At 43.8% G+C, this 12,947-nt stretch overlaps 1 protein-coding gene across 10 annotated transcripts in view; it reads right to left on the reverse strand.

The window, feature by feature from the left end:
- Positions 1–8,976: 8,976 nt before the first annotated feature.
- Positions 8,977–12,947, reverse strand: part of esrrb (estrogen-related receptor beta) — a 44,325-nt gene continuing 40,354 nt past the window's right edge. For 9 of the 10 annotated variants that reach the window (XM_013276289.3, XM_013276288.3, XM_013276286.3 and 6 more), the window contains one exon: positions 11,986–12,230. In XM_013276289.3, the coding sequence (XP_013131743.1) occupies positions 11,986–12,230 (245 nt within the window). Of the gene's footprint in view, positions 12,231–12,947 lie in introns of all 10 variants that reach the window. The other variant, XM_013276284.3, reaches the window with a different exon arrangement.

Here is a 12,947-nt window from a genome sequence, read left to right on the forward strand (position 1 = left end):
ATTGCGGAGGTATAGTGCAACTGTCACACCATAAAAGCCTGGCATAGAGAGAGGGAGGAGTGCTTTCTTGTAAAAAGGCTATTGTTTGCAGTCATACAGTACAGCACAGCAAGTGGTCAAAGCAGTCTTTAGGCTAAATGTTAACAGGGGCAATGATCCATTGAAAACATTATTCTTTTTTCCCGCAACACCTCACATATTAATGTAATAAATATATCACCGCAGCTCTCTTTTATACGCCTGTCATGATTAACTTCATCATAGTGTTTTGTTATGTCTTTAAGCCGTGTCTACACATAGTAAAATTAACACTGTGAGCAGGAGTATATGAGACAGTTAAATGAGAAAAATGACAATTAACAGTTGGGAAAAATTACAGCACTTAAAGGTGATTTCCCAGCAGGAGGCCATGCAATGTAAACATCTATAGTAAAGCAACGGAACGAGTATGTAAGTGGTTAAAAACAATGCACGGAGCACAGACACACGCCCGCCCTTGCTTTTTCATGTGCAATCAGCATAAGCGTGCATTAAGTTCCCTTGGTGTGAATACATGCTGTGTTGCATGTGCACGCTCATGCATAGTCACCTCTGATCAGACATTTGCATCCGCATCCACGGCTTTTCCTGCGATACCGTATATCTCGGTGTAATATAAATCAGAATTACAATTTCAATAACTCCAGCATGATCAGTAATGAGATATGATTTACTTCTAATGAACTTTGGATATTACAATGCAGAACCAAGAGTATTAAATCGTTAAAGTGTTAATGTAACATTATAAAATGCCATTAAGCTGGCAATTAATCAGCATGAAAAATAAAAAGGAAGGGTTTTAGTGCTGGATTTCTAATTTCTTAGTTGGCGCTGAGAAATAAAACCCTGCAACCCTTGATCTGGATGAGGACGTTGTGAACTTTGGGCTTGACACTTTAAGTTGCATCAAAATAATATCTGAAGAGGTTGTGCAAAACTGCGTGTCATAAATGTTTTAAGGATGAAGCCGTACTAGAGATATGTGTTATTGTCCCTTTATTGATGGAAGCTTGTTGTTTGAGTTGACGCTCTGGTTTAATGGAAGGGCCGACGGGCGTTCTTTTAAGCCGTCATTACTAAAACAAAGCAGCCTGCTTTTCAGCCCCTCATCGACTCCCTTTCGAGCCCCTGTCGCCCGGACAATCCAGCTTATTGACACTCATTGACTGGGTGTTGAAGAAGAACGGGATGGTGAACTTGTCTAACGCATATCAGGGTCAGGGCAAGGGACAGGGGAAGGGAATGTTTGTGTGAGACCCCCACATTCGGCTTCATGCATTCAATAGTGCTGCGTGTGTGTTTAAAATCAATAAAGTGTCGCGAAAATCAGGCCAGAAAATGGAGTGATTGATTCCAACAGATTTGGTGCCATGTTCTTGAATGTGATGTTATTTGCACTGCACTCCTTTGCTTCCACAAAAGGTTGCAAACATCACTGAGACTGTAAACTATATTTGTGGGCCGCACTGAGGAGGAGATGGGCTAGCTGTAGGTCAAGCAACCGGCATGAACTGTGAGCCACCTCAACCCTTCACCCAATTTCCCCTCCCTCGTTCTCTCCTCCTTCCCAAGGTCAATATCCTCAACAATTAGTCCGAGGAGGAGGAGGATTTGAAGCATGGTTGCACCCTCTACAAATGCCCCCTCAAGGGCTTTAGGGGGCAGCAACGGTATGTCAGGCTAAAGTGAAAAGTGTACCCATTCCCTCTTTATGTCTCCATTTGCCACCCTCATTAGGGCCATTCATGAGCACTTAGAGGCCCCCTGCACATCCACACATCACCCTGGTGGGGTCTGCCCTCTCCTCGATGCACCTTTCCCAATCAGATAACTATCATTAAAAGTCCATGTGTGCGTGTGGGTGTGTGAGTGTGAAGAGAGAGATCCACCAACATACTCGTATCCATATCAAACTAATACAGTATTGATTGGTCCCAGTCACCATGGCACCAGGACGATAGTCCAGCCTTGCTGACCACTCAGTCTCACGCCAGTCTCCTCCGCCACGTGGCACACTGTATGATCCGTGCTTCTGGCATATCAAAAGGCACGGCTCTCTGCATTTAACGTTGTAACCTATAAAGAGGACAAAATCATAAACTTCATAAACTTCATCCTCCGGGTGGCAGATCGATGCAGCCGTAAATCTCTGGCTCATCCTCTTCGCTGCTCTCTCTTTTTTTTTTTCAAGAGGGAGAGATGCCCGCTGGCCTGTCAAGCCTCAAAGGAAGAGAAAACAAGAACGGGGCAGTTGTCAGGGAGCAAGAAGAGTGTGAAAATACAGCGAGGTGAAGGAAGTACAAATGTTGAGCTCAGAGAAACCAGTCCCCCGTGAGCCCATGTGCACCGTTACAGAGAGAGAGAGAAAAACATGAGATGGGACCACTGCATTCAGCTCAGGTTGTGTTGTTTGCTCCCATAGACTCATACACTATTACTAAAGGGGAAAAATTTTTTGAACCAAACACAGCGTCGAGTTGACGTAATTTTGAATTCCTAATATCTGACACTGTTCCTTCAGTTGTTTTGTCTGGACAGCTGTCCCCTTCCATCCAGCGGACCACACACTGTCTCAGAAACGGGGTGGGCTCGCAGAAACTGTGCACAGAAGACAAGAAGCTTCTGATTTTCTTGATGCCTCAGCTGCCTGAAAACAAAGAGCACGGGCCTTCATTTTTGATTCAAGTGAGTGATTTGCATAGAAAAGTTCATAAGCACGGGACATAAGGATATGGTCGTAAAAGAGGGCAATAAAAAATTTAACTATGACAGAATATTAAAAGTGGCAGTAAATTGAAGGCAGGGTGCAGAATGACCCTTACAGAGTGACTTCCTCGGTTGGGACTGCTAATCTCAGCGTGTGAGAGGGGGCACTCACTGTACACAGAGAATAAAACATCTCCTGCCGACCCCTGACAGATATGGTTGTCTCTCACACTTTCATCCTGCTGGATAGTTAAGATTTAAGATAATGACACAACGACTTTCACGTTGATGCCGACATTGAATCTTTTTAAGAGGCCTCCTGCTGCCGAGCCGGGACGGCCTGTCAGCCACTGGCAGTGAAAGAGTTGAATGTCTTGCGCATACTCGTTTCCCGATGTCAGGAAGAAATTGTTCGTAACACCGGCCCCTCACACTTGTCTCAACTCATTTATTTCAGCCAAGGTCTGCGGATATAAATAAAAGGAAATGTTACTGGAGCATTTAAACTCGGCGCCAGCCTTGAGACCAGTAATGTAACCACATATCATCAAAAGTGCTGAATCTCCCTTTGTCACCACACATGACATGCAATTCCTCCAAACATATTCATGTTTGTTGCCATTCATACAAATAAATAATCACAGGAGGGCCCTTTAAAAGCTGACCTCTACAGTAATACTGAGTGTCCATCAGATTTATCCCGTGGCTGCTAAAAATAGAGCTTTGAAATCTGAAATTGCCTCACACAAGCCCCCCACCCCACCCCCAAACACACTGGGAGCACCAAGCTTCTTCCCAGCTGGGTTTACAGGATTTTATCATGAATGCAGTTCAACAGGTGGTCCATAGATGGAGCTCTTCTCATTAGAATATGCATTACATTACATTACAAGGCTCTTCTCGGGTAACTGTGCGCCGTCCATCATCCTTAAACAGCATCACAAGAGCTGTGCTGTGATATAGGCTCAACCTTTACCTGCTCCATGTTAAAACAAAAAAAAAAATCCCAAAAGTGTTGCCGTTTTCAGGAAGAGAAAACATTTAAATGGCTATAGTGACCATTTTAGTTGTGTTTCTCTGCCTTACTTAAACACTGGACCCCTTGTGAGTGAGTGTCAAACCACAAACCACCGGGTCCCTGGAGCGGTATGACTTAATTGAGCTATCCTGGGAAATCTAATTACAATAATGCACAGAGGATTGTGTAATATTCCCTCTGCTTCTGCTCTAACACCTATCCCTCACACACATGAACTCTCACTCACACACACACACACAGATGAAATGAAAGGGGAGGGTGAGAGAACATGTACAGACACTTATAAGTTAGGAGGTTGTGGGGATGCGCAAACTGCAACAACCATAAAAGATATTTCACAGGAGATGTTTTAATCACGATTCATGAACCAGTAAAGCTTTAAATAGCAGGCAGGCAGATGTGAGTGAGGACAAAACAATGTGATATGATCACAGGAAAAAGTTTCATTTAATATTTCAAATTAAGTTTTTCTATCTGTCTTTTAAAGTTTGTGAGAAACAGTAAGAGAAACCAGTTTCCTGGGCAGGGGTCATAGCCATGTCACTGTAGAGAGCTGTGAGCAAGTCACAGTAATTCAAATGCAGGCATGTGCGGTGTGTGTCTGTGCTGCTGGGGCCGAGAGACAAGCTGCAGATCACACACGTACTCACTGATGTGGTCACAGGGATTTCTAAAATTATTCATCCTCTGACTGCTCACTCATTGTGTTAATTACGTTGAATGTGTCCTAAAACGCCTCGCAGATACGTGAGCTCTTACTGGACAAAGAAAAAAAGAGCAGACCCTTAGATGTACACTAAAAATATTGGATGTTTGTCAGGCTCGGGTAGATTTCTGTTTGCCTTAGTCTGACAATAAGAGGCGCTTTTAATTGCTCCATTAAAAAAAAAAAAACAGAAAACTTGCATAAGTGGCACTAAACTAAAATGAATATATAAATCTTTTTTTTTTTTTAATTCACCCCAGAGTTTCTTTGTGTGTTGTGGATTGTGTGCAGTTTCTCATGCTGTCAATATGTGTGTGGGAAGTCTGTTTGTGATTGAGTGCAAGGTCAAAGGGACACAGCGGAGAGACGGGGGAGCGGCAGTGAACTGAGAGGGGGACTGCTACTGTGCCCAAGGCCATACCCGTGCAGACGGACACCATATTGAAATTAGCAAATGGACTGCAGAGTGTCGCTTGCTGCCCCATTTGTGGTCCCCTTCTTCTCCGCGTGATATACCGACGCACCCAGTGATGGGACATCGCTGTGTTAGCTGGGCAGCAGGGTGAGGTTTTGGGGGTTGTGCTGGGTTGGGTGTGGTGGTGGGGGGGACAGCTAACCTCCCCACTGTCCTAAAATGAAATGGGTCGAGTCTTATTTATTTACAGCATGTTTTGCACTCGTCCCATAACACTGTAAATTACCTGCGTGGTCAAGGCTTCTTTCTCAGGCGAGGAGAGACGGGAGAGGAAAGGACATAAAACGTGTGATCTGGATGATATTTAATTCAGGAATCACATATGATCTGTCAATTTCCATAAATCACACTTTATGAGTCATATTTTAAATACAAAATCACATTTATGAATACAAATGTGTGAATTACAAGCGGTCATATGTGTTGTATGATTTACAATATGTCTATAGGCCCCAGACAAAGTGCCTTACCAATATTTATGAGATTTCTATAGAACATCTCATCAGAGGATAAAGGATGGGCGATTTCCTTGCTGGGGGTCTTACGTGGCTGATCACGTATCTATTTCTCACTTCGCATGCGTGCTTATCGTGGTGTTGACTGTTTGACTCCCTGTTCATCTCCTCCTGAGATGACACGAAAATGATAATAAGGATGGTCATAACGTGAAATATGATGTGGCACATTTATCCTTTGGAAAGCATGTTGAGTTTTGTTTTCTTGATACAGGAGAGCTTGACACTTACTTGAATGTGATTATACGGCAAAGCGGGTGGCCGGAGACAGCAGACTCAGTGTGTGTGTGTGTCAAGATTTCCATCAGAGGGAAGTCTCTAAGGACCAGACCTGGTCCTTGGCTCAAAAAAGGTAAGGGGCCTCCTCCATTATGGCAAACAAGTGCATTTGTTTTAAGGCCAATGGAGACTTCTAACCTTTGCTTGACACACCGAAAAGGTCAGGCCTATCCGTGGTTTCCTTCCTTCTGGAGTGAAGACTGACCATTTTCTTCCTGCTCTTAGGACCGCTGGAAACCTTTGGTACAATCCCTGGACCCACACTACTAACAAGCATAGTGCAGATAAGCAATCAGCACACAGTTTTAGCCTAAAACTATGTAAATAAATAAAATAAAACAAATTAATGCACAATCCCAGCTCTGAAACTGTAACACAATCCCACCTGCACACTCGGATGAAACAAATGTCTTAATATAATTCAGAACACAGGCTGGAGACACTCTAATAACACTGTAATTGTTTTAAACGCCTGTGAAGTGAGCACACACAGCACCCAGTGTGAGTTTTTCTCCATTTGATGGACGTATCCATGCTTATCAATGTTCCTTATCTCCCTTCATTACTTCCTAACCAGTGGTTAAATTGGAAAAGCCCATAAGAACGTGTGAATACATGGCAGAGGCAATAAAACAGTAGGAAGAAGAGCCCCCCCTCCAACACACACACACAGACTGTACATCCCACAACAGTGTTTTTCTTGGGTGGAGGCAGATACATTGAGCAGATAGTCGGAAATATTTCTACTCCCTCCACAGCTTCATATCAGTGAGCAGCACAGATAAAGATATAGGTGGGTAAATAAATCTCAAAATGAAGGAACAAAACCCTTCACAAGCAGTTATCAGTGTGTGTGTGTGTGTGTGTGTGTGTGTGTGTGCAGTTTATTACCTGTTCTCTCATAGCACTTGTGTTCCTGCAATGTTTAAGTGCTGGGAGAACACAAGTGCACTGATTTCCGCTAAACGTGGCATTTTCTCTGCAATACTAGCGGGTCAGTGTGGTCTCATCCTCACTCTTCTTGTGTGGTGTCGTGTCTCCGCAGGGACTTGCTCTCAGTGGATTTTTGTGGGTTTGCTTAATTTCTACAGTGCTTATCAGCTAAAATGGTGAAAGACCCGAACCGCAGTTTGGCCCAGAAACAGGCCGACGTCGTTTAAGAGACACAAAGCTCGATATAATATTTCCCGCTTTCTTTTTGTTCCAAATTTTTTCGCTCTGACACTTAAGAGTCTGTTATCAGATTAAAAACTGGGATTTTAAACGTTCTCCTTTCACTGCGTCGTTGCGTAATGGCTCTGATGAAAAAAATGTAACCAGAGTAATTTGACAAACTGGGACAAAGGTCTGCTGATGGCCATTAGGTTTTTAGGACAGCAGCTCAGCCATGCATTAAGTGGCGAGGAGCTCAGGAGTGTAACCTGATAAATGCACTTAAAACAGTGAAGATGGACAATGAGAGGGCGAAATCTCAGATGGTCTGGCCTGTGTGCCTGCTAGGCACTTTGACAGCCTATTGATCAGCCAAAGAGAGTATTGTGTGGGGTCAGAGGTGTGGGGATGCATGGCTCAGATACTGTTAGTGGGACAGCGTTAGGATCTATTAGGAAACAGATCCACTGTGGAGCAAATCACATTGTTCTTTTCGTTGAAGATCAAACCTGTTGTTGACTTTCAGTCCTTCCTGCCGAGATGGCTGAAATTTCTCCTCCAATATAATACACAACAACAATATAGCAAACTGCCTGCCTTCTCAAATTGATGTGACGTAACGTTTTCTGTCTGGCACCATTGATAGCCCAACGCTAGTGAAAATGCCCAGCTCCTGTTATTGAATAGTAATAGGCTTGTCGGCCGGTGCCTCCAATTTCACAAATGGAGCAATAAATACACATAACAGAATCAGTGGAACAATAAGAACGGCCATAAAGAATTGTTGGGCCTCAAAAACAAGGAGCACGGGTGGGGAGGAGAAGGAAGACGAGAGGAGGGGGGTCAAAAAGAAAATTTGACAAAAGAAAGAGATGAAAAGTGTGAGCGTGCGCCTGTGCGTGCGACAGTGAAACGGAGAGGGGGGGGCGAGGAAGATGGTGGCCCACTCTTCATTTCTGTGCCACAAGCTCTCCTGGGCATTTACGTGCTCCGTTTTCAACCTAAGTGTAATTTGAGCCCTGGGTTGATACAAAGTGTATGCAGCAGCTCTGTTCAAACCCAATCACTCACCCTGACGTGTAATCCTTTCCCTCACCATCATCAACGTTGCTTTGGGAATAATGAAACACACTTAAGCAATACGCAGCAGTCGTACAGCTGCGAGCGGGGCCGCATCTTGATGAGATGCCTCGTAACTCTAATGAAAGGTGTTTTGACCTGTCAGTGGAGGTAAATGATTGCCTCGCTACTGTATCTGTGCGAAACGTATCGATGGCAATAGCCGGTCCAACTGGATGATTTGCATGAGAAATGAGGAGCGCATTACTTTAAAAAATAAATAAATAAAAAATAAAAATGACAGCAGCTGGCAGCAGCGCTCTACATTGTGTTTGGCCTCCAGATCTCCTTTTTTCTTTCCCTTTCATCCTCAATTCATCTTGTTTCTTGTCTTGTGATGCCATTGTTTCCACATAGAGGATTATCACGATTAATTGGCTAGCAAGACATTATTTCAAAAAGGGAAATTGGCTCTTATAATTATATAGTGAAGGGAATACTTTAACTCCCTGTAATATCAGCTTCCTGAAATAATGGAGCTCCAGCCCCTCACTCCCCCCTCCCCTCCTACTCTCCACCGCCGCCTCCATCAGCGTTAACATGTCTGTCTGCCTGTTTCCTGTGACGGATCCATTTTCAACAGTTCCTGGCCCTGCAGAGGCTGCGGTTGATTACTGGATGGTTGGGTGGCCTGCGTGAATCTCTCACTGGCTTGCCTCACTTACTGCCACCAATCTCTGGTCTTGTGGGAGCTCCTATGTGCTCTTTGTTTTGTCCCGTCGCTGAACTCGCTCTCAATGTGTGTGTGTGTGGAAAGGGGGTATTTACACCAAGCAGAGGACAAGGTTAGGTGAAGCTGCTACACTGAATTAAGTAGATACACAACAGCGATAGTGCTGTGAACACAATTTTAAAAAAAAGAAAACTGTCACCCTTAAACATTATCATCCGTGTGAAGTTTCCTTCAAAGTTTTACTCGACAGACTTTTTAAGCCAGAACACAAAATAATCACAGAGTTCAGTGAGTATTTAATTCATTGATCCTTTACCTTTTTGAAAATCAAAACATAAAAGTTACACAGATATTGGTGATTTCAACGATCAGAGATATCAATGTACACCATTGCCAAATGATATATTTCACATCATAAATACTCACAGCGCAGAGGCAGCAAATCAGTCACCTGCCCCTGTCTGCAGTTTCATCATCGAGGGACCAATTCTGACAAACTGATGTTCATATAAACACACACTTGCTTAGTAACCAAAACGTGGGCGTCATGCCCACTGACGGCCAAGTTGTATGGTCGATGTGAACGCATGCTTTACCTTTACAAAGAGATCTATGAAGAATGACGGGGAGGAGGAGATGTACAACTACAAATGTTTTGGCAGGAGCACTGCGGGAGAGAAGAAGTCTTTGATAAAAACATGGATGGCTCAGGTGTGTCACAGACGTGAGGATGATAAAGACCAGAAAGTGCTGAATCAGAGAAATATTGACAAAATGATAATGAGGTAGTAGTCAGCAGGGCGCTGCATACTTCTTTTTTTTTTAAGTGGTATTTCGGCAACCTACTGTATTGACGCTGATATATTTACACACTTAGACACAGCTTCTAATGTAAGACATGTTGTCTTTTCCTTAACATAGTGTCATATTGCAAGGTGAAGAAAAAAAATCAAATCGACTTTCTTATGGCTGATCATCTTAGGCCACTACAAATTTCTATTTGTTGAGATTTTCTGCAGATGCTTTCATTAATGCCGCGTTTTCACTGAAACAAGCACAAAAGTCATCAGTGGAGCAAATCAAATAAAGTTCTGATATACAGGATACATGTTACTTATTAGACGGATTTAGAATATGTCACTTAATCGCTTACAAATTCTCCAAAATCTAAGTAAAAGCATGCTTTTAGCATGGTTTCAGTCAGAATTGGTCCCTGTTGTATTGCACAACAGTTAAAAGAAGTCAAGTTGGTAATGTCACCCTTTACAGCGGAGCTCGTTTACTCGATGGCGGCTAGCTCAGGTTTTGGAATTGAGCGGGAAAATTTGGAGAGGGAGTGGGCGGTCAACCTCGGATGCACCAATCAGACTGCTGCTTTAAAAAAGGCATGGCGGCGGCTGAAGCGGTGTTAGCCACTGATATGACAAGCGTGGCGGCAACTCTACCCTCCTGCGATGTCAGGGATTCCTTTGATCGCGGTATCATATTGTTGTGACAGCGCCACAATTTATCACATCACATAAAATCCTTCAGCAGTCTAAGCATTCCTCCTTCAACACGTTCCCTCTCTCACGAAGACCAGTGGCATGACTCCAGTGGACTGGACTACAGTGCTACTCACACCCAGCACAATGGACCTACAGCTAAACACAGTGGGGGATCTGTCTCCCACCAGAGTTCACACCTTGCACTGACACACTGATGGGTTGCTGCTACCCGTTGTAGCATACTGACCCTCTATTTCTTGCATAGCTATTCACATGTACATACTCTTTCTCACAGACGTCTACCTGCCTCTCGGCTGGTGGGAGGGGTGCTGCTGGCCGTGGTGTCAACGCGAGGTCAAGAAGAAGTGCTCCACGTGTCTATCGTGGTGCGACGCCGCGCACACAACAACCTCCTGCTGGCTTAAAAATAAACCCAGTGTGAAACGCCACAACCGCGGCTCTGCACCTGCCATTTACCTCTGTTTCGTCGAAGTCCTATAAATGCAGGCGCAGCTATTAAAAGACGGGAGCCGTCTAAAATGGTGAGAGCAGATGCTGGGCACCTTGCTCCCAGTGTGTGGGATGACTCTGCCACAGGCTTAAAGGAGACCAAAATAGAGTGGTTGACATATGGGCCTCTGATTGTTTGAACACGGAATCTCCTGGACTTCTGCCACTCGGCATAAATCCTTTGATACTGCCACACCAAAACCCGCTGATTAACTTTCGCCTAGCCTGAATCAGGTCATCCATTTGCATGTAAAGAGGCAATTTCCAAAGGCTCAAACAATGACCAAATCTGAGGTTCAGTCTGGAGTTCATTGGCTTGCACGAGCAGCAGCAACACAAACCGCTTTGGAGAAGGAGAAACGGTGGGAAACGGAGGTACAGCGGCGTGTCCCACCGGTGAGACGGGGCTATGGAAATATGGTCTTTTAGTAACAGCAGCACTAGGATCTGAAGCTTGGCTCCCCAACGGCTCGCTTTATTGCTGAGTTACTACAGAATAGGAACAACTGACTATTGTACCTGTCTACGCTAGTTTGGTTAAACATGGGACCAGCGAGTCTTCCAGTCTGAGCAAAGATCCACGACGATCACACGGCATAATGCTCTAGAGAGGTATATCCAAGGACATTTAAACTGATAAGAGTTCACATATAAGTAACCACTTTCATTCTTTTTTCCCCCCCATTAGAAGAAGAACAAGAGAAAATGGCCACCAAGTTCACCAGACTTTGAACTGTACACTCAGTCTTTCAAATAATAAATATTTACATGTCCAGACCACAAAAAAGAAAATCAGCTGTTAGACAAGTAGGTGTGTTTATGATGGTTGACACCTCCGCTGTCTTCAGAACATTTTTTTTATTTTTTTGGAACTTTAAATTTTCTGAAAAAAAAAAAAAAAGTCTTGTTATCAAGATCTGGCAACTACTTATTCTGAAGACGCCGAGCGGCAGAAGGGTCCTTCTTCATATACAGCATGACAACTGACAGTTAATTAACAAAAAAGAAAACCCCCAAAATTATTACTGTACATAGTATTTCTTATATATTTTAAATTAATCTGCATCATTTTATATTTATACTAATAACCAAGTTTTGCATTTGCTCTTTTTTTTTCATTTTTTTTTTCATTTTGTGTCCTGGGGTTCCAGGAAGAGGAGGAGTGAGAGAGGTCAGTCTCCGTCCTGCCTAGCAGACTCAGCAGGGGTGTCTCCCTCTCTCCTGAGAACCCTCAGCCTTGGTTCAAGTCACTTTCTGTTGCCGCGGCCAATCAGCCACCCTCCGATCAGACCTTGGCTTCCAGCATCTCCAGGAAGAGTTTGTGCATGGGCACCTTGCCCTGCACTTTGATGCTGTAAAAGTGCTGCACAGCCTTTGTGGCCGTCTGCCTCAGCAGGGGCAGGGTCATGAGCAGTTTGCCAGCCCGTCGTGGGTCCTCCTGATGCTGGCTGCTCTCGTAGTCCTGCAGGGCCTCGTGGAGCGCGTCCTGAAGCTTCTGGACTGCCTCCATGTCCTCTATGTGCATGGAGTCTGACAAAAAAAAAGGAGAGAAAGAAAAAAAAAAGAGCATGAAGATGATGGATTTTTCACATTTGAGAAGAAGAGGGGAAAGGGAAATTGTAAGAAATATAGTTTGCTCTTTTAGACAGTGGTAATGTAACAACAGTCGTGGGAAATAGAGTCTTCTAAAACAAAATTAAATCTCATGAGTGATCTTAACTGCTCGGTCAGTCGCAGCAAGGTTAGGAACACATTATCAGTATAACTCACACCCTGACAAGATAAAGAATAGATCATAAAAAAAGAAAAAAAACACACACACACAACAACAACATCTGCTTTGTTTTATTTATATATTTATTCTTTGGTGGATTGGGTAGGGTATTGATATGGCTCTTGACCAGTGGGACTGAAAATCAATGTTATCCTCCAGTAACAATAGCATGAATAGCATCCAATCTTTGCTGAGTGAGTACACATTAAACACCTGACTGTTCCAAAGGACAGAGTGTTTTCCAAAAAAAACAAAGGAAAAAAGGGAGCTCCATTAGAGAATTGGACACCATAAACAAACGTGAGATGAATGCAACACTTCCTTTTGAATACTGTCCTCCCGACGCCTACAAAAAGGATGTGAAAGCGACGAATGTGGACGCGTGCATTTCTCCACGAGTTTGCGCTGTATTATCGAAAAGTGTCCACTTCACTACATTCTCCTGCGAACAGCTAAAATATGACTCTCTCACT

Source organism: Oreochromis niloticus, linkage group LG19 (genome assembly GCF_001858045.2).
Source record: "Oreochromis niloticus isolate F11D_XX linkage group LG19, O_niloticus_UMD_NMBU, whole genome shotgun sequence".
Lineage (NCBI taxonomy): Eukaryota > Metazoa > Chordata > Actinopteri > Cichliformes > Cichlidae > Oreochromis > Oreochromis niloticus.